At 33.4% G+C, this 22,088-nt stretch overlaps 1 protein-coding gene and 1 long non-coding RNA gene across 3 annotated transcripts; one reads left to right on the top strand and one right to left on the bottom strand.

Annotated features, from left to right (window-relative positions):
* Positions 1-5,023: 5,023 nt before the first annotated feature.
* LOC120177392 lies at positions 5,024-20,243 on the top strand. Its single transcript, XR_005521409.1, has 3 exons — positions 5,024-5,034; positions 20,007-20,025; positions 20,089-20,243. It is a non-coding gene; the product is annotated as an uncharacterized LOC120177392 (long non-coding RNA).
* LOC120177391 (MYB-like transcription factor EOBII) lies at positions 12,154-20,533 on the bottom strand. Of its 2 annotated transcripts, XR_005521408.1 has the most exons (4): positions 20,326-20,533; positions 20,073-20,202; positions 18,418-18,898; positions 12,154-12,164 (listed from the first exon to the last, which is right to left on the bottom strand). XR_005521408.1 is itself a non-coding variant. In XM_039183557.1 (3 exons), exons 1-3 carry the CDS (start codon positions 20,459-20,461, stop codon positions 18,532-18,534), a joined length of 633 nt encoding a protein of 210 aa, XP_039039488.1. In that variant the 5' UTR covers positions 20,462-20,533; the 3' UTR covers positions 18,334-18,531. The 2 variants fall into 2 exon arrangements, 1 of the variants encoding a protein (XP_039039488.1); XM_039183557.1 differs by lacking the exon at positions 12,154-12,164 and having other exon boundaries at positions 18,334-18,898.
* Positions 20,534-22,088: the final 1,555 nt, after the last annotated feature.

Here is a 22,088-nt window from a genome sequence, read left to right as displayed (position 1 = left end):
TCAGGTATTGACATAGCTTTAGGGTTGATCTACTCACTTAAACTATTTTCCATTACCTTTAAAGGTAGTCCAATACCTATGCTTACTTGGATTCCTTAATGAGAAAATAACCTCAGTGACAAAAAATGGCCTTATAATATACGATTTTAACCAACTTTTTTTGGATTTGCCAAAATGACCAACTAAATCGCAATGCGATCGATAATTCGCAACGCGATCTCCGATATCGCAAATCAGTTTCCAGATTCGCAACGCATTCTGACTATCGCATTGCGATTTTTCCAAATTCGCGTTGTGATTTTCTGACTATCGCAATGCGAATATGTAAATCGCAACGCGATTATGACTATCGCAACGCGATTCTGACTATCGCAACACGATTCTGACTATCGCAACGCGATTCTGACTATCGCAACACTGAATTTCAAATTCGCAATAGGTTTTAGTTTCGCAACACAAATGTTTTGGGTATATAACTACGCAGTAGAAGCAACTCATAACCTAAATCCCTAAATCGCAACTCATTCCATCTCCATCTATCACTCTCTCTGGCGACATCTGTTCCTATATCCAACGAGATCCTTCCCCATCCGGTAACATGTTTTAGTTTCGCAGCTCGTTTGTTTAGTAAATTAATTTACAATAATGAAATCATCTAATGTTGATCATGTTTGGATAGATTTGTGTTTTGGAGGGTCATGGGAGAATGTTCATGGTGTTTTACAATATATGCCTTTACCCATGAATCTTCAACTAAAACTGTCATTAAAAAAGTTAACTTATGAAACTCTAATGTTACGTGTTGCAAATAAATTGAATTTAGAGCCCTTAAGTGGATTTAGGCTATCTTATCAGAGAAAAGGTAAAGTTTATTTGTTAACCGACAATGAAGATGTTGAACGATTCATTTCTTACATTAGTGTTTCGCAAGATGATGTTACATTGTATGTTGTTGAACCTAGAAGTAGTGAAGTTGGGTCAGTAGCAGGTAGTAATCAACTAAGTTTTTCAACCCCAGTTTATGGTGCTCAAAATTTAATGGTTCCACCACAATTTCATCACCAAGCAAATTTTGTTTCACCACATTTCCAATACCAAACACAATCTCAAAACCCACAACATTTCCCTAATCCAATCACAATCAACTTTCAGCACCAAATTCCGATTTTCGTATTAACCAGTTAAACGATGATGAGCCAACAGAAAAAATTGTGAGTATTAGTCAGTATTCGAAATTTGATCTTGGTCAATACCCGGACTTTGATCTTGGTCAATACTCAGATTTTGATGATGTTTCAGAAGAAGAAACAGACCCTGCGTGTAATGATTTTGATATTGGTCAATACCCAAATTTTGATGATGAAACAGCCGTTGCCGAGGAAGATGTTGTTGATGATAATGAGGAGGAAGTTACGACTGTAAATGAACATGTTGAACATCCATTCTGTAATTCATATAACCCTGAAGAAGAAAAAGAAGAAGAAATCCCTGAAGAAAAGTCCCCGAAGAAATGCCACGGGAGTATAACTGAAAATATGCCAGAATTACTTCAGATACCGGAAAAAGAGTTGGTAAAAATAGCAGTTGATTGTTACACAAAAATTATTCGTATCAAGAAAGATGATTGTTTTGATACAAAGGAAGACTTGAAGATAGCTTTGTATACGAAATGTGTGGAAGATGGCTATAAACTAAAAGTTAACAAATCAAGCAAAGATCGTTTCGAAATAAGGTGTATGATTGACAAAAACTGTATGTGGCGTATGATTGCAAAGAAGATAAAAGATTGCGAAATGTTTCAAGTTATGACTTTTATTGATAAACATACATGTTCAAGAACCCAAGTTTTTCCTCACCATAGACAGGCAAACAAAAAGGTGTTGGGTGGTTTTCTGGTTGAGTTAATGTTTTTGAATGGTAGGGTATATCGGGGACATAAAATTATGACTGACATAAATGCTTGGTTCAAGATTAGTATCTCATATTCTCAAGCTTGGAGAGCCAAATGTTATGCCTTGGAATTGTTGAGGGGGTCGCCAGAAGCATCGTTTGCCCAACTACCGGCTTATTGTTACAATTTAAAGCTGAACAATCCTGGGTCAGTAACTCATATCAAAACAGATAGAGATGGACGCTTTGAGTTGCTGTTTATCGCCATTGGTGTTGCGGTTAGTAAATCAATATAATTTTGTTGACTCATTTTTGTTAGTTACATGCATTTCACATTTAAATGATTATATTTCTTGTGTATATGATTTTGTAGATTCGTTCATTTATTACTTTCATACGCCCAGTTATTATAGTTGACGGAGCACATTTAAAAGGTCGATACCTTGGAGTAAACTTATTAGCAGTAGCCATGGATGCTAACAATGGGATACTGCCAATAGCTTACAGGGTTGGCAAATCTGAAACCTTTGATTCATGGACATAGTTTATGGGGCATCTTAGGGATTGCATAGGTCCTATTAGCAATTTGACAATCATATCCGATAGGGCAAACTCAATTGACAACGCTGTTAGAAGGTGTTTCCCAGATGCTTTTCATGGACATTGTGGTGTTCATTTATATAGAAATCTAAAATCAAGGTCTGCTGGTATAAAAAATCACAAATGGACATACTGAAATGCTGTAAAAGCTTATCGGGAAGTGGATTTTAATAAGCATATAAATTGTTTAAGACGTGTTTTGCCTCAGTGTGCTCAAACACTAGAAGATGTCGGGTTTGAAAGATGGTCAAGAGTACATCAACTTGGAGCAAGATATGGTTTCATGACGTCTAATAGTGCAGAATCAATCAATGCTCTAAGTCGTCATTCCCAGAAATTACCCATTACTATGTTAATGGAGTTTTTTCGAGCCTCTATTCAACAGTGGTACTACAATAAAAGAAACCATGCATGTATTATTTCTTTAAATTCGTAACTTATCATATATTTTACTAAGTATTATTTATTTAAATTTACAGGAACATTGGAAAATCGTGTTACACCATGGACTGAAAAAAAGATAACAAAACGTGTTGTGAAGTCAACGTCATGGAGAGTTGAACCATGTTCAAACACTTTGTTTGAAGTACTGGATAATAACTTAAATGGGCTTGTCGATCTAAATGCAAAGACGTGTAGTTGTATGAAATGGAAAACATCTGGTTATCCGTGTGGGCATGTTATAAAAGTTGCTCTTCATTTAAACCAAGATGATTCAAGCGCATACGCTATGGATTGCTACACTACAGAAGTATATCGACAGACTTATGCCGAGATTATCTACCCTATTCCACATCCTTCTGAGTGGGATATACCAGATGACTTACAAATAGTTTTGCCACCAGCAATAGACAGAAGGCTACCTGGCCGACCAAAAATTCACGATCGTATACCGTCTAAGGGTGAAGAGAAGAAGAGATCGACATGTAGTCGGTGCAAGGAAAGTGGTCATACAAGGTTGACATATGGATCACCAGTGTTATCACAATCATCTTTTCCTCTACCAAAATATGGATCCTCCTCAAAATCCAAAGCTCATATGGTGTAAAGAAAAAGGCAATCAAAATCGCAATCAAAATCAAAATCCAAATCACAACCGGCTTCACCTTTTGGGACTATTAACTTAGGTGATTTTTAAATGCAAACATTGTATTATGTGTAAACTTTTAACATTTTCAGTTAGGCATGTATTAGTAACTTGAGTTTGAACATTGCTATGATCTATTCAGTTGTTATCACTTATTACACATTCATTTGAATATCGCAACGCGAATTTGACTATTATGTGTATTTTATGTGTAAACTTTTAACATTTTTAGTTAGGCATGTATTAGTAACTTGAGTTTGAACATTGCTATGATATGTTCAGTTGTTATCACTTATTACACATTCATTTGAATATCGCAACGCGAATTTGACTATCGCAACGCGAATTTGATTATCGCAACTCAAAAATCGCAACGTGAATTTGATTATCGCAACGGGTATTTGACTATCGCAACGAGAAAATCGCAACGCGAATTTGACTATCGCAACACGAATTTGACTATCGCAACGCGAATTTGATTATCGCAACGGGTATTTGACTATCGCAACGAGAAAATCGCAAAGCGTATTAGACTATCGCAACGCGAATTGACTTCGCGTTGCGATTTTGGCTTTCGCATTGCGATTTTGAGTTTAGCGTTGCGAAAGTGTACCTCCAACAGGTCTTTTGCCTTCAATATGATGCATATTGAAATCAACAAATCAACTTTTACATTTCAATCAATTAAACAAGCACAAATAAGAATTATTTACACATCAATATTAAACAAATCAACTTTTACAAATCAATTTTTATAAATCAATTAAACAAGCAAAAAATGATAATAATTCTTATTTTCCTCATCAATTAAACAAATCAGACTTTTAAGAATCAATTAAATAATAAAAAAAAAGTGTACCCTAGACAGTTGTTTATGCACCCATACATCAATTTAACGCAGTTCACTCCAGGATTAACCTGCAGAAACCAAACATTTGCTCAAATAACACTTTCTACACATCTAAAACCAACAAATAACAAATTATTATTGAATTCTAGGTACTTAACAACACTTGCATTTGACTTACAAATTGTTTATGGACACTTCCATAACGCGGATGTAGGTAGGCAGCGTCTCACATATATCGCTTTAGCCATAAAATACCGAAACCCCATGCCTACTGCACCTCTATCTCTATCGGTGGGAGGTAGAAACTGTGTACTTCCTGTCCTCAAACGCTCCAAGAACATGCATACGAGAGGACCACAATCCCCTCTGACTTCCGACGTTTGTTGTGGTGCGGTCTCGTCTCTGATAACTGTAACATTGAACTTCTTTGGCTTCTTATTTCCAGAATAAGTCCAATAATTAATCGCATCCAAGAATTTAGCCAAATGAGAGCTCCATCCCTTAATAATATCTCTCAAATCAGACAATGATATGTAATTTATCATGTTGTCATATACTATTGTCTTTAGGGATGGGAGCTGAAGCTTGATGAGAAGCCAATGAGTACGTTCCAAAACAGGGATAAACACCTACATCGAAATGTAATAATTCAAATTGCGCACTTATTTATGAACACCTTTAAAATATATAAACAAATAAATACTAACCTTATCGACCTCCCACCATACAGGATAAAGTTTAGCTTGTCCATTAGCCAACACATATGATTCATGTCATTGATTCTTCAAGTGAACTACGTGAAAAGACGTCGGCATAATTGTATATCGCATATTTTTTTTATTTTTCTTCAATTTCCTTACTATTAGAAGACGTGACACCCATGCATCAATATGTTGTTTTACAAAAAAAAACATATATTAGTGAATTACATAAATTTAAAAAAATTAATCAAAATGAAATATAAGAAGAAATATAAGACTTACCCCCCATCGAAATAGCCACTGTCTTCAACCCCTAATAACACACCCCACCAAGATTGTTCAATCAACAAATGTATATCATCGTTAGGTTTGTATATGTCAGCGTAAAACCCTTGGCTCCGCTCATGTAGATAAAAATCAACTGCGGTCTTAGCCCAAAGGGTATTATCCAGAATTGTTTTCGGTAGTTGTTTCCTCTCCACTTCATCTGTCGGAATGGTACTGGCCGGTAACTTATACGAAAGTCAATAGTTATCCATCATGTCCGGCACATGAGGGGGTTTCTCAATAATTCGATATATTACGCCATGTGAATCGGGCTCTATAATATTGGGAGTGACCTCTTCAACGATGACAGTGGCCTCTTGAACGGTGGGAGGGGACTCTTGAGGGATGATAGGGGCCTCTTGAATGATAGGGGAGGCCTCTTGAACGATGACAGGTGAGTCGGGCTTTTTCTTACGGATTCTTCGCACTATTGGGGTGAACGGAGACGTAATGGCACGTGCACGCCGTCTGAATAGTGAACTCCGTCTTGCAAGAAAAACTCGACGTAGAGCATCCACCTTAGCGGGCCGCTAAAAATAAATTAATACATAAATCAGTAAATAAACAGACATGATATTAAACAGTGAAAACAAAGACAATATATTTCAAACTTGCACGGTATTCACCCAAGTCATTATTCTATCATTGTTCACAAAATGCATCAGATAACATTCCAGAAGTAATCACTTATATAAACATTTAAAAGGACAACATATAGGTTTAGTGCAGGTTCAATGACAACATAAAGAGTAGTAGTTTATTCTTGAAACTTAAATTTTCAACATTGTGAAGTTAGTATTTGTCTTTGTCTTTTGGTTGAAGTAATGCAATTCATTCAAGTTTCAATTTGCAGAAGAAGAATAGAATCTGAAACTTAAAATTGCAACGCGAAAATGACTATCGTAACGTGAATTTGACTATCGCAACGAGAGGATCGCAATGCGATTTTCATTTCGCATTGTGATTCTTTCGTTGTGATAGTCAAATTCGCGTTGCGATATTCATTTTCACGTTGTGATAGTCATTTTCGCGTTGCGAACGCGAATTTGACTATCGCAACGAGAGAATCACAATGCGATTTTCATTTCGCATTGCGATTCTTTTGTTGCGATAGTCAAATTCCCGTTGCGATAGTCATTTTTGCGTTGCGATAGTCTTTTCGCGTTGCGAAAGTAAACTATTCTTCTTCTGCAAATTGAAACTTGAATGGATTGTATTACTTCAACCAAAAGACAACCAAAAACAAATACTAACTTCACAGGGTTAAAGAATAAATAGTTTAGCAGTATTGGCAGCAACCAAATGAATTTTCTAAGCAATCTAAGTGAAATGGTTAATCTAAGTGAAATGGTTAATCTAAGTGAAATTACGAGTAAATTTATCATCAAGTTAAATATGAAAAATATTAAACTTACCTCGTTGCGTAGAGTATGAACCTCATTCTGCAACGATGTTACCATCTCACGTAGAGCGGCTACCTCACCACGTAAAGTAGACATCTCAACATGCCATGCACCATTGTCATCGCGTAAAGTACCGACCTCCTCATGCAATGCATTGACTTCATCACGTAACTCCCCTAACTCATCCCGTGGAGGTGGAGGTGGAGAACAGGGAGATAAAGGTTGTGGCATCTTTGCCGATCGCCTATCATGAGGTGATGGTGGAGAAGAGGCTCGATGATGTGACAGAATAGGTGATGGCTCTCGTTGTGGAGGTGTATAGTCGGGTCGATCAGGTGATGGCTCTGGGTGAGGTGATGTCTCTCGAAGTGGAGGCTGCTCATCATCCGTGCCATCAAAAAAATGCTTACTAGCTTACCACTAATCAGTGGCAAGCTTAGCTTCCATGGGTGTCAGTCTTTGTAATGGAGTGTTGGCCTCCTAACAATATAAAAGCTCAAACAAAGTTAAACATGTACTAGTAATAACTTGTTTATAAACATATGGTAGTATTTGTGTTAACTTACATTATTTATTGTCGTATACGGTAGTAAATCTTCCCATTGCTGCAAGGTTCATTTCCTCTTCCAGGAAATAGCCGTAGGAATATCATTAGAAGTTTTTAATGCATATGTCTGCATGGCGAGAAAGACCTCAAATATCCAAATCTACAAACAATATAATAACAAACATTAGTAATTGTTAAATAATTAATTATAATTTTGGAAACATTATATAAAAATTCTTACCTTAAAGGCCCAAATAAAGCCTGACAAAGTGCATTTGGAACCATCGCCACACAAACTTTTTCGATCATCAAAGGCAGACGACAACTTATTCCATGTAGCTTTCCATAGATACGAACCCCACGGAAACAGGTTCTATGCATTTAGGCCCTCTACCAATTTAATTAGATCATTAGGAATAGGTTGTCTGGCATCTCTGCCTAAAAAGCCGGCATGTAAAAGTATTAGAAGGCATACTCGGACAACATCGACGTCATCCATCCGAGTAAAACCATTTTTCTTATTCAATAATCTCGTCAAGTCTTCCACGTGTAAATTTGGCTTCTCCATTGACAGCTCAGGAAAAACCCGGGATAACCGTGATAGGCGGGTAATATGTCTAGTGTACCGACCTACATCATCGTGTCCGAAGCGTAGACCGGTGATTAAGCAAAACTCCTCCCGCCCAAAACACGTATACGCCGGTAGAAAATCAAACCATATCTCTTCATCACAACGTTGTATAGTCTCTGGTAGATCGCTAGTCATGGTTTGAAGAAACAGATGGGTCAACATAGCATCTCCACCCGGATGTTGTACTTTCAGCCATGGCCCGAAGCAAGTATCCTCAAATATTTTTCTTTGTGCAGGTGAAAGCTTCGACGCAATTGTTTTGGCCAGGCTTACTTTATTTCTTAAGGTAAATTGAGCCGAATAAAAGTGCTATAAAAACAATAAACATACCAAGTTAGATATACCAAAAACTACACTGCGAAGATATACCAAGAACAATAAACATAAAGAGTAGTAGTTTATTCTTCAAACTTAAATTTGCAACACTGTGAATTTAGTATTTGTCTTTGTTTTTTTGTTGAAGTAATTCAATTCATTCAAGTTTCAATTTTCAAAAGAAGAATAGTTTCTGAAACTTAAAATTGCAACACGAAAATGACTATCGCAACACAAATTTGACTATCACAACGCGAAATGAAAATCGCAACGCAAAATTAAAATCGCATTACGATTCTGTCGTTGCAATTTTCATTTCGCGTTGCGATTCTCGGTTTCAAATACTAAAATTGAAACTTGAATGGATTGCATTACTTCAACCAAAAGACAAAACAAAGACAAATACTAAATTCACAGGGTTTAAAGACTAAACAGTTTAGCAGTATTGGCAGCAATCGAATGAATTTAATAAGCAATCTAAATGAAATGTTTAATCTATTATTGAAATTACCAGTAAACTTATCATCAATTTCAATATGAAAAACCTAATAATAATGCAAAAAATTCAAAATAAAAATAATTAAAAAAACTAACCCTCGGTGGTTGATTTGGTTGATTTTCCATTTCTGACCATGAATGATTGTGAGGGTGGCTCTGAGAGATGGAGATAGACGAATTTCGCCAGAGATGGGGACTGATTTCGTCGGAGATGGGGATGGATGTCGCCTTAACTAGTGAGAGATGTAGATGAGACTGAGTTGTGATTTAGGGTTTTAGGTTATGAGTTGCGATTACGAGATATACTGTGGACGATTCAGTGTTCCGATATATTAATATTCGTGTTTGGAATTTGAAAAAAAAACGCGTTGCGATAATAATGGCGCTTTGAAAATCGCATTGCGATAGTCAGCATCGCGTTGCGATTGTCAGAATCGCGTTGCGATAGTCAAAATCTCGTTGCGATAGTCAGAATCGCGTTGCGATAGTCAGAAAATCGCAACGCGAATTTGGAAAATCGTAATGCGATAGTCAGAATCGCGTTGCGAATCTAGAAACTGATTTGCGATGCCGGAGATTGCGTTGCGAATTATCGATCGTATTGCGATTTAGTTGGTCATTTTGGCAAATCCAAAAAAGTTGGTTAAAATCGTATATTATAAGGCATTTTTGGTCACTGAGGTTATTTTCTCTTCCTTAATTAATCCAAGACATTTACTTAATATAGGCCATAAGGGTATTTTGGTCATTTTGGTTTTCAGTTTTATTCCAATCATAACAGAGCTCAAGGATATCCCATCATTCCTGAGCTTGGTGATATTCTTGGGTCATTTTCATTACAGGGGTAATTTGGTCATTTACAAATCCACAGTATTTCAATCTTTTTCCTCCATCCGGTCTTATTATTTAATTCCAATTTATCATCTATTCCAGTCCGTTCGAACAATTCTGATAAAAGTGCACCCTCCGATAAATTGTTCTTCAGGTATTTACTCATAACTCGGATATTTTCGGGTCAAGTGCCTTCTCGGATTTTACAAATGCAATATTATGAATTTTTCTTTACAAAGACAGAATATTAATAATTAAATTTGTACTTAATCGAGTTAAGTACAAATCCTCAAAGTGTTTTCTCCTTCAGGGTCAACTCTGACTATTTTACCTCTCAAGGGTATTTTCGTAATTTCTTAACCAGATAATTTCGATATTAGCTCTTAATGAAAATAATATAATATAGAGATCCTATGATTAATTGCTTCCTCGATTTGATCTTGAAATGATTCCTTAAAAGACTTCTAGTATCTAGTATAAACCTTCTTGGGGTTAAAAACCGGTTATCCATAATTTTCAAGTAAAACTAACATTTCTTATGCACATCAATAGTTTTAGCAGATCAATAATTCTTTTCAGATTTATTAATCCACTTCCAGGGACAATTCTTGTCATTTTCCAACATAAGGTTAATTTCGTAATTTTACATAATCGAAATATTCTCATAATTTATCATCTAAGTACATTTAATGAGATAAATTATAATCTACATATCCATGGTTGATTCTTTTATCACTTAATTCAAGAACTTGTAATTTAATTCCAACTGTCCTCCAATTTCTTATAATAGTAATCTGAGCCATATTCAGTTACCTACTTTCTATCGTATTCGTATCTAGTGTAGATCTTCATTAATTATACATACGAGACCAAACATTTTCATTCATGCATTTACCAATACTAACATGTTCTATAAAGTATAAAGAGGTAGTAAAGTATTATCTCGATTTTCGTGCAATACTGACCGACCATAAAAATTCCATTCGAACGTCTTTGATCTTCAATTTAACTTCCAATAATTCCTCAGATACATATCAACATAAATTATATAAAAAATGGAGCTTAATTACGATAAACAGATCGAATCGGGTGATAAATAAGTGAAAAATAGCTTACCGGGTTCAAATTTGGCGAAACGGACTTCGGATTTAGGACGTCGAAAGCATAAAATATGACTTTTCAAAAATTTGGAATTTTCGTCAAAATCAAAGTCAACGTGTTTAACTGGCAATTTAGAGGCCTTCGGGTTCGAATTTTGAAAAACATACAGCGGAATCGGATTTGGAACGTCGGAAAATGTCAGGATAGGTATACTCGGTCAAAGTCAAAGGTCGTTTAATGCCCGGTAAAAGCCAGTCAAAGTTTTGGTCAACAGTGGTCAATGTCGGTCAACGGGTCAACGGGTCGGGTCGGGTTATGACCAGTCAAACCGGTCAACTATGCACCAAAACCGGTCAAACCGATCACTTTTGTCTTCCCTACGCGCAGTGGCGGCGCGTGGGGGCGCGTGAACAGTGCCTTGATATCGTAAACTTTGACCGCTTCACCTCCTCACACGCCGCCCTCAACGGAGACCAAAGATGACATCGGCGGACTCGAAACGATGCAATGAACACGATGGTGCGGGAGGTGTCGTAAATGGATGACCTGATCGTCGTGAATCGATGAAAAACCAACTAAAATTGAGTTATTACCGACGGTACTTCCGACTGAAATTAACGACGAACGTCGACGATTCACGATGAAAGGTTTAAGGGGTTTTGTTCCTCGGTTGACAACGAACACGATGGTGGTTTCGGCTCTTCGATCGGAGGTCGGACGGCGAGTAGATCAGAGTTGAAAGTGGGGTTGACGAGAGAGGGAAAAATTTCCAGAAACATATGAGATTGGGGGTTTATAACATCTCATAATTAAAAATGGCTAAACCAAGAGTTTAGCCACTGAACTTCCTGCACTTCATAAAATGGTCTGCCAACTTTAAAATTTTGCAATTTAACCCACTGTTTCTTTCAAAATACCAAATTAAATCCACCACTTTATAATTTCTTAATTTTAGCCCATAAATTGGGGTGTTACATACAATCCCTATATAAAGGATTGAAAGGATGAAGCAAAGCAATTGTATTCCAAGTGTATTAATATACTTTCTTCCTCTCAACAAGATTGTGTTATTATACCTCTATCTCCAACAAATTATACTTTCATGTCTCCAACAAAGTGGTATTCAAAGCTTGGTTCGATAGTAAGAGAAGATGACAAAAAATGATATAATTGATGTCTTTGTATGAAGGCTCTACTTGGGACACTAAATGCTTAGCAGATCACTCACAATGGTATGATGAATCTCCTCAAGACGAGGCATCATTGTCACATCAATAAAATAAAGCTTTAACAAAAAGACAAGGAAGAAGGACCAACAAGCTATCACCCTCATCCATCAATATTTGGATGTTTCGATGTTTGTAAAAGTGACAAATGCCAATACTAGAAAGAAAATATAAGAGATTTTACAAAATTTCTCCAAAGAGTTGACATAGTGAAGAAGGTTTGACTCCAAGTATTGCGAGGTGAGTTTGAAACCTTGCGGATGAAGGAATCCAAGTCAATTTTGGATTATTACTCAAGGGTGGTGGCTATTATCAATCAAATGAAGAGATACAAAGAGACTTTAGAAGATGCTTGTGTGATTAAAAATATTCTTAGTTAAGTTTGATTATGTGATTTGTGTTGTTGAGTCAAAAGATTTAGACTCTATGGTTATTGAACAAGTTATGGGTGAGTTATAAGCTCAAGAAGACATATTCAATAGAAGACAAGATGAGTCCACTGAACATGCCCTCAAAGGTAAGGTATCTTTGAAAAATAATTGAGAAGACAAATCAAAAGGGGTCGAAGATGTGGATGAGGTCTAGGTATGGGCAACAAGGATGTGGAAAAAGTGATTGTGACGATCGTACAAACAATAATGTAAGCTCATCATCAAGAAATTGGGGAAGATCAAGAAGAAGAAGAAGAAGATTTAATTATCAAAGATCAAATGAAATGAGGATTAAAAGTCCACTGTTGAACGTTATAATTGTTAAATATTCAGTCATTTTTCTTGAAAATTCCAAAATAAAAGTAGAAATAAGAGAGGGTCAATCTCAATTAAGATCAATAAGATGTTGAAAAGCTAACCTTGTTTCCAGCACTCAAGAATAAAGAGACTAATGATGCAAGAATTCATACCTTGACAATGGAGGAACTAATCAAATGTGTGAAGACAAAAAGGCCATTGTGGAACTTGATCAGAAAATTAAAGACAGTGTTTCATTTAGAGATTCCTCGAAAGTCAAAATTAAGAGGAAATAAATAATATTGGCTTCTCTAAAGTATAATAACCATAACTTATCACCGATGTTTATTATGTGTCTAAGCTAAACAGTAATATTTTAAGCTTAGGGACTACTTCTTGAGGGGTTATGAGATTCACATGAAGAATTATTGTCAATAGCTAAGTGATCAGTATGCCAACTTGATTGCTAAAGTAGCAATTTCGAAGAATAAAATGTTCTTGTTAAATCTCAAGACGATTGATGCAAAGTGCTTGAAGATTAGCATGAAAAATGATGTTTGGTGTTGGAACATGAGATTCAATCGCTTAAATTCAAAATGCTTAGAGAAAAGAATATGGTAAATGGAATTTTGACCATTAGTCACCCTAACCAATTATGTGAGGCATGTCTTCTAGACATGCAAGCAAGATTAAGTTTTTCGAAAGAAGCAACATCGAGAGCAATCGAGCCCCTTCAACTTGTACATACATATGTATGTGGACCAATCACTCTACCATCATTCAATAAAAATATACTTCTTGCTCTTCATTAATGATTATAATAGAAAGACTTGAGTTTACTTCTTGAAGTATGAATATAAAGCCTTTGCCGTTTTTAAAATTTTCAAAACTCCTGTTGAAAGGAAAAGTGAGTATGAGCTAAAATCATTAAGGTCAGATAGATGAGGCAAATTTAGTTCCAATGAATTCAATGATTTTTGTAAAGCACGTGGAATTATTCGTCCTTTGACGATGTCCAGATCGCCAAAAGAATAGAGTTGTGGAACAAAAAATAGAACTATTCTTAACATGGATAAGAGTATGATGTAGGAGAAGAATATGCCCAAAGAGTTTTGGGCCGAAATTGTTTTATGTAGTTTATTTGTCCAATCGCTCGTCAATAAAGAACTTGGATAATGTAACTCTTCAAGAAGCTTGGAGCAAAAGAAAGTCGAGTATGAGACATTTCGAGTGTTTGGAATTCAAAATGACCCCGGGATGAATATGGGTGTCTACATACCCTAAGTACTAGTATGACCCAAAATATTAGAATAAGTTCAAATTAGTCAGAATATGATTCCTTAATTAATATAAAATGGATTTGGATGAGATTTGTTCTATAACCCTTTAATATACTTAATTACATAATGGAAAATTCATTTTGGTGTTTTCTGGTTGAATGCATATTTTGATTTCTTTACGTTTTAGTCCCTAAAAAATGTATGTTTAATTAGGTCCCTAAATGAAGTCTAAATTCTCTAAAATTTTGTATGTAACGAATTAATGTTTAATAATGAATATTGGCATGATTAATGGCATCATAACTCAATGAATTTATATATTATGTGAAATAACCATTTTATCTTTTATGTCAATTTCGATAAATTTACAACGCATGTTTATTGTTTGCTTGGAGTAATGATGTTGGTTCTCTTTTTGCTGCTGTGATATGCATGATGAATTTTTATAATGTTTTACTTCCTTTTAGTACACATGATTTAGGATTTGTATTGTTCATTTCGCTTCAGAATTTAACGTGCACTTAAAATACTCGGGTCATCTAACGTAGTTGGATATAGGGTGTTACGTTACCCTCAATTTTAAATTACAATATATAAGATTATATACAAATATACTAGAAGTATGAAGGTAAAAGAAAATAAGAAGAGCAATTGTTTAAACATTTGGATATATTAACTTATGTCGGTAATTTAATCAATTACTCATCAAATAAGATTTAATGTGGTTCGTTCTTATTTGTCTTCACGAATGAGAGAAATAATAATATGCTATAAACATAGTGGTTGTAAATAGTAAAAATATATGAAATTTCTTATTTCCCATAACCTAGTATATATATCTATATGTATTTCTAAAAAATTGGTATATCCTAACACCTATTTTAACATACTACAAAATTCCACTCTGCAATTGAGATTCTAAAAATTGCAGTGATCACAAAAAGATTGCATTTCTCTACAATATTTATTCCTCACAATTATAAAGGTTGAGACATACTCTATATTTATAGGGGTGGGGGAACTTGACCACCAGAAATATTTATTCCATAAAAATTCATATCTAAATATACCTAATTGTCAAATAATCTTCAACTGATAGAATCACATTAAAATTCAATTTAATTATCAATTAAAATTTGAGTCGATATATAATGTTTTTCAAATCGAAAGCCTAAACACTCAATTAATAAAATAATTTAATGTCAAGAATTTAAACTCAATAATGTTCCTAGATAAGAAGTGGTATGTGGATGCTCAACTCCATAGAACTCCTGAGAAGAATGAAGCTTCAACATATTAGACTTTAAGATTGCAACTTCTAGTCGTTAACTCCACCATATCAATTTTAATATTCTCAAAACCAACCGAATCACCCAAATTTCATTTGAACCGATTTAACACGTCGTGATCTACTTAATAAAAAGATAAATTGAGAACAACCTACGGTGGTTGCAGAGTCTCTCAGTGTCCATACAAATATATGTAGCTAAGATAGTAAAATCTATGGTGGTTTGCAGTCTCTCAGTGTCCATACAATTAGGATTATAAAGTTTAATGTACTTTTATGAAATTCTCTTGTATTTGTAGCTAAGATAGTAAAATTTCTATTCTCTGCCTGTAATTTTTCTCATTTGAGATTTTTTACATAATATTCATATGCTTTTATTTGCGATCTCGTTTCTTTAATCGTACACTATTCGTAACATAAATTATCTTAAATTAGATACAATATATTGATTTTATCAATCATATTCTCATATAAATATCCATGGCCGACAAATCATGTGATTTCTTTCCTTAAATTTCACATGGAAATTTTCCTTTTACTCCATTCATGATTTGGCACACATAAAACATGTGATCAAAATCAAATGAGTGGCTCAAATTCAAACTCTTAAGTTTTCTCCTTATATTTTCGGAAAGCAATTGAAAGCTCATTGCCTCTCTTTCAATCTTTTTCCCTTAGCAAAGTCCCATTTAATGGTGTCCCTTAAGTCATCTTCCCAACTTATTTGGGATAAGAAGTTTGGTGCTAACACTTGAAGTTCGGCACACTGTACAATTTCCCCCATCCAACGCCATTCCAAACACCTAACCTTGTATTTTCGTATACATATAAAAAGTTTAATCTATTAAATTTGAAACAATATAAAAAATACAGTATGATGATGTTGTGCATGAATTAACTGAATTAAACTTTGAAAATTCAAGTTAAAAGAGGCTAAGAATAAAATTTTCGGATCAAGATTCAGGTTTAGAAGCTACATTATCAAGTGGTGATATTGTTGAGCCAAAGGGACGTGGGATCATAGCAGGGATGGATCGAAGGGGCAGGTGGGGCCAATCGCTCCCTTAAAAATTTAAAACTATCATATATTTTAGATTTTTTAATGTATTTTCTATGAAAATATGTTTTCGTCCATTAAAATTTACCTCTAACATAAAATTTTACGTTCGTCCTTATAATGGGATTTAATTTGTAATTAGTAAGGAGAGGAGCATGTGAAAGAGATGGTTGCGAACACTACAAAGAGTTAGGCTCACATCGAGCGTCGAAGGGTTTTGCATGGTTAATGCACCAAATTTGGAAACAAATGTGAAAAAGGCAAAGTTGAAGAAGTCTATTTTCCTTATGTCATTGCCTTGGAATATCGATATGACGAGTCGAGTTCCTACGGCTCTAGTTAGGTAAACTCGTGGATTTTGTCTCTCTATCCCTTGTTAACATCATATATTATAGGGTAAACTGCATGTTTAGTATTCTAACTATCATTTTCATTCTGTTTTGATCATCAAACTATTTCTTTCAAAACATATCTAACGTTAAGTTTTGGTTTCATTTTGGTCACCCATCATTAAAAAATTAACAGAACTGTTAACGTGTCATTTTAAAAAAAATCAATGATGACGTGAAATTATCTTACGGTGACACATCAGCATAACCATTAATTTTTTAACGGCGGGTGAACAAAATAAAATCAAAATTAAACATTAGGTATAATTTAAAAAAAATAGTTAGATAACTAAAACGGAACCAATGTGACAGTTAAGTTACTAAACGTATAGTTTACCTTATATTATATCAAGTGAGTAATTTTTAAAGAAACACGAGAGATTATTTAAGATTGAACTTGTAATCTAATATCAATCAAGATTAAAATGTCTTTTATCAATAATTTAGTAAATTATAAGTTTGATTGTCATACATCAACCATGCATTTAATTTTGTTGATGTCATGTAATAATATAATGAATATATATGTGAGGTTTTTTTTCAAGGGTGGTGAAGTGTTTTGGTAAGCTTAATTAGTACGGTATTAGTATTGTCTGTACCTATTCATTTTTAGGTAAATGAAACTGAATTAGTATCATGCTTTGTTTAGCTTTTGTATTGGATTTTTATATTACTTATAAATTTAATGATATTTTGTATTTGAATTTATTAAAAAATAAAGGCGATTTTAGCTTTTCTTATACTTGAATTTTTTTTTTCAAATTTAATCGATTAGCGGAAAATTAGCAGACCTATTAAGTTTAAGTCAACTATTTTAATTTGGCATGATATCAAAAATAATCTCCAAAGTTTACTAAAATGGTTGTTTTGGCTCTTATTTCTTTTTGAAGCATTTTAGCCCCTAACGTTTCACTTTGGGGCAAAAAACTCCCTATATAGATGAAAATCATTAGTTAACAAGCTATTAACATTCCAAAATATGAGCATTTTTTAACCTAAAATGAAAAGTTGAGGGCTAAAATGTCACATAAAAAATAAGGGACAAAGTGATTATTTTGTCAAATGTTAAGGGGCTTTTGCCCTAAAAAAACGTTGGAGGCCAAAATGCTCTCAAAAAAATAGAATAGGGGCAAAATGATCATTTTAATAAACGTTGGGGGGCTATTTTTGGCATAACACCTTTTCATTTTTAATATAAAATTAATAAATTTTATCATTTTTAAAAATTTAAATATATTTTTACATTTTTAATACTTTATTATCTTTATCTTTTTATTTTTTTTGTTACAAAAAATGATAAAAAAACACACAAAACATATTTATTACTGTTATATTTGGTCACATAATCTTTCGTCATTTTTTTCGTCCCTGGAATTGGATTAAAGCCCCTTATGGAGAGAAAAGTTCCACTGCCGGTATATCAAATACCGGAAACCTTATTGGTTTATTTACGTGAAAAGATTAATAAACTGAGTTGGGAGGGTCGCTCTTGCCTTTACAGTATTCGATCCAGATTAATTAATCGATTAATAAATCGGAAATCAATGGTTATAAAAAAAGTATTTAACTAAAAGCTCTCGTATATATACATAATGTATATGTATGTATAGGTGGATATTATATAAATATATAAAAATATATATGTAGTGCTATATAAGATCCTATTACAAGCCATACTTAAACCAGATTAACATATTGAGAAATACCAAGTTCAGATCTCAGCCTCATCTATAACCAACCCTAACATTTTGCCATAGAAATGTGATTAATTAATCTTCTTGTTTATTCACCATTAAGCACCTGCATGGACCAGATATCCTCCATGCTCCAATAGTTTTCATTGTTCGATTGATCAATGACTTGTTGTTGCTCTTGTTGTTGTTGCATCTGCTGCTGCTGTTGGCCGGGAAACAGTTCGATGTTGCCGTGGTTAAACGACGAGATCGGGGAGTACGATTCCGTAAAACCGACAGGACTATTGCAGGGCAACTGGCTTGTGCTTGCTTGATAATCATGTAATTCTGGGTTACTGGTATTGGAAGAACACATCTCTGCTTGCTTGTTGATGTGTTTCTGGATTCGAGTCCTCCAGTAATTCTTTATTTCGTTATCCGTCCTTCCAGGCAGACGCTTAGCTATTTTTGACCATCTGTATGTACATAAGTATATTAATTTTTTTTATTAAAATGCAAATTAATAATTTAATTCAATCCATTCATACAGATAAAATTTGAAATGTAAACCTACAGTGTCTTATAACAGTCCAAAATAATAAGGTTCATATCAACTTCAACAAAGTTTAAATGCTTCTTTATCTTCCCAAAAGAAGCCCTTAACATGTGTCCAATTGAGAAAGGTTCAGTCTAAAATGGAAACCTTTAAATTTCCAATCCGTTCTGTTAGCTGTACTACTTTTATAGTTGTTTAGCACACTAATGATTTTATATACATAAATGAGATATTGAATCCCACATTCATATATCCTTAAAAAATTAAAATTAAATTAATTAATTAAAATTTATACTTGCATGAACCAAGTGACATCAGTGATTAAATGAATTGGTGTTATTCCTAGAAGTTCCAAGTTCGAGCACCAGTGACTGCAGGGTATTTAATGTTTATTGTCAAATTATTAAGAATCTTTAGAACAAATACTACCACTTGTACGCACCCTATATTAATTATAAAAAAAATCAAAATTACCGCACCTTCTAGTGTATTCTAAAGAAGCCTTAATAATAGGGATAAGAAGAGTTTATGTCCCTCTCAAAATTTTGAAAAACTAGTATCTAACCCCTCAAAATAAAAAAAATAAAAAAAGTTAAGTTAGTCCCTTTCAAAATTTTAAAATTCTTGTTAAAATTTAATTTCTTTTTAATATTTTTAAACAATTCTCATTCAATCTCTTTTTTTTAAGAGTTAGTTTAGGCTTTTAAAATTTTAATTATATCCACCAAATTATTTTATCAAGAACCTACATTATATATATATGTTATAAAATAATATTAAAATATGTTCAATAGAAAATTCAAAGAACTGAGGTGAGTTTTACGAAGGAGTTATTTCATCCACATAAAAATAAAACTAAAGAATAAAGAAAATCCATGCGTGAGAAATCATTTTGGTGGTTGAAAAAAAATCAAACCCCACATTGCTAAATCCTCAAGAAATATATAGGCTTTAGAGGAGTGCACTTCTCTTGTTCTCACAATCAAAATTCAAATGTTGTATTTCAACTCATAACACACACCAACGAGTAGTGAAGAAGATCAACAGGTACTATTTATATGTATATAGATGAGCAATATACTATCATAACTAACCTATTTCCCCACTTAGCATGCAGCTCCATGATCAAGAGTTGTTCTTCGGGGGTGATATTGCCTCGACGCACATCGGGCCGGAGATAGTTCAACCATCGGAGTCGGCAACTTTTTCCGGTACGTTTCAACCCTAATAAAACAATTCATTTAATATTGTTAGGGCTTCTATGAAAAATTTAAGTATGATTCGTGAGAGTTGTAAATAATTAAGCTTAAATTAAAACTATATATATATATATGTGTGTGTGTTTACCAGCAGCTTTAGCAAGATTATTCCAAACACCTTCACCATGATTAGCAATATAGTTGATGAGAATCAAATCTTCTTCCATTGTCCATGGCCCTTTCCTCACTTCCACATCTTGAGATTTGCATGGTTTTTTATCCATTTAAAAAAAATAGATAGAAAATTAATAAGATAGCAATAATATATATTTGTATAAGATATTTTTTATATTAAAAGAGAGAGAGAGAAAGAAGAGAGATGGAGAGAATGTGATGGAGAAGAAGGTAGATTGGGTTTATATAGAGCAAAATTAAGAAGATTTTGAGTAGCAATATTTGTTGCTAATTGTCATTAGAGATGAGTTATTTGACCTAACTATTGTGTTAATTGCAACACATGCATGCATGCATGGCCTCATATTATATAAACATGTATGATAATTTTAGGGTTAATATATAATAAACTATCACATTTATGATCCTTAGTAGACTCCACTAGCAAAGTTGTTAAGATAATACATACTCTTAAACTCACTCTCAACCCACTTTATTGTAGTCCAAAATAGGTCAAATTTGATAGAAGGTCCATATCTTTTATGCTTTTATTTATAATCCCTTTATTATAATTCAACAAACTTTAGTTCTCTATATCTTTTGAAATTAATTTTTTTCTATTAATATATATATATATAGAACTCTATTACTCCTTTCTTGAGCATGTGACATTTTATTTACATACCTAGTCATTTATAAATATTTAATAAATATCATAAATGAAAATTAAGTTGAGATTAATTTTTGGGATAAATCATATTTGATACCTGTACTTTAATAATAGTATTCAATGAGACATTTGTACTTTTAAAATGTATAATGTGGTAATTATCCTTTGACGGAATGTATAATATGATTCTTGTATCTGATGTAGTACTTGTATATATCTTAAAATGTTCGATGTGGTTCCTATACTTTGTCTAACAGTCCAATATGGTATCTGAACTATCATTCTATCTGTTATTATGGTATTTGGATTAATATCATTATTAGGTACCGTATTTGAACTATCATTTTGTATATCATTATAGCACTTGGGTTAATATTATTAATAACTGTCAAATCAATCCATGATAATGTAAATGTACTATAATAATGCACAAATTGATAGTTGAAGTACCATATTCAATATTTTATCAAAGTACAAGTATCACATTGGATATTTTATCAAAATACATGTATAATAGAATGATTAAATGTTGATATTGTGTCTTTAGAGATTGCTTATATAAGGGATTGATTTTTTAAAAAATGATCAAATAAGAGGTCAAATGAATTGGATTAGATAAAATATTATGTTATGCACATGAAGTGTTAATTATGTTAAACATCTTCAAATTATAACTTCGATTATGAATTAACCAAATCTATTAAGTGATTAAAGTGAGTGTTGTTATCTCTAAAGGTTATGAGTTTAAGTATATGCTTCCACAATGTGTATGTGTATTGTCAATAACTAAAGAAAATTTTGAACAGTTACTATCTTATAATCACCTAAACCATTTAAAACTTTATAAATTAATCTTCAATCTTTAAATATATGAATTAATGTAAAATATATATTAAATTTTTTAAATAAAATTATTTAAATAATTAGAATATTGTAACACCCCAACTCGTACCCGACCCGGATACGAGTCCGAGATGTCACATTGACTTTTAAAAACGATTTCTTGCAAAATATCAAAACATTTGAACTCATTTTAAGAAAATACGATCATATATTGTTGAATTGTG

This window comes from Hibiscus syriacus, unplaced genomic scaffold, assembly GCF_006381635.1.
Source record: "Hibiscus syriacus cultivar Baekdansim isolate YM2019G1 unplaced genomic scaffold, ASM638163v2 tig00112287_pilon, whole genome shotgun sequence".
Lineage (NCBI taxonomy): Eukaryota > Viridiplantae > Streptophyta > Magnoliopsida > Malvales > Malvaceae > Hibiscus > Hibiscus syriacus.
Note: the sequence above shows the minus strand (reverse complement) of the source record. Positions and strands in the feature narration are given on the sequence as shown.

What these genes read in the sequence shown, in the direction of transcription:
- LOC120177391 (XM_039183557.1), bottom strand. Translation starts at nt 20,461, where the DNA reads ATGGATAAAAAACCATGCAAATCTCAAGATGTGGAAGTGAGGAAAGGG. An exon ending in TAATCTTGCTAAAGCTGCTG is followed by an intron (nt 20,203 to 20,325) that starts GTAAACACACAC and finishes TTGTTTTATTAG; the next exon opens with GGTTGAAACGTACCGGAAAA. An exon ending in CATGCTAAGTGGGGAAATAG is followed by an intron (nt 18,899 to 20,072) that starts GTTAGTTATGAT and finishes ATGTACATACAG; the next exon opens with ATGGTCAAAAATAGCTAAGC.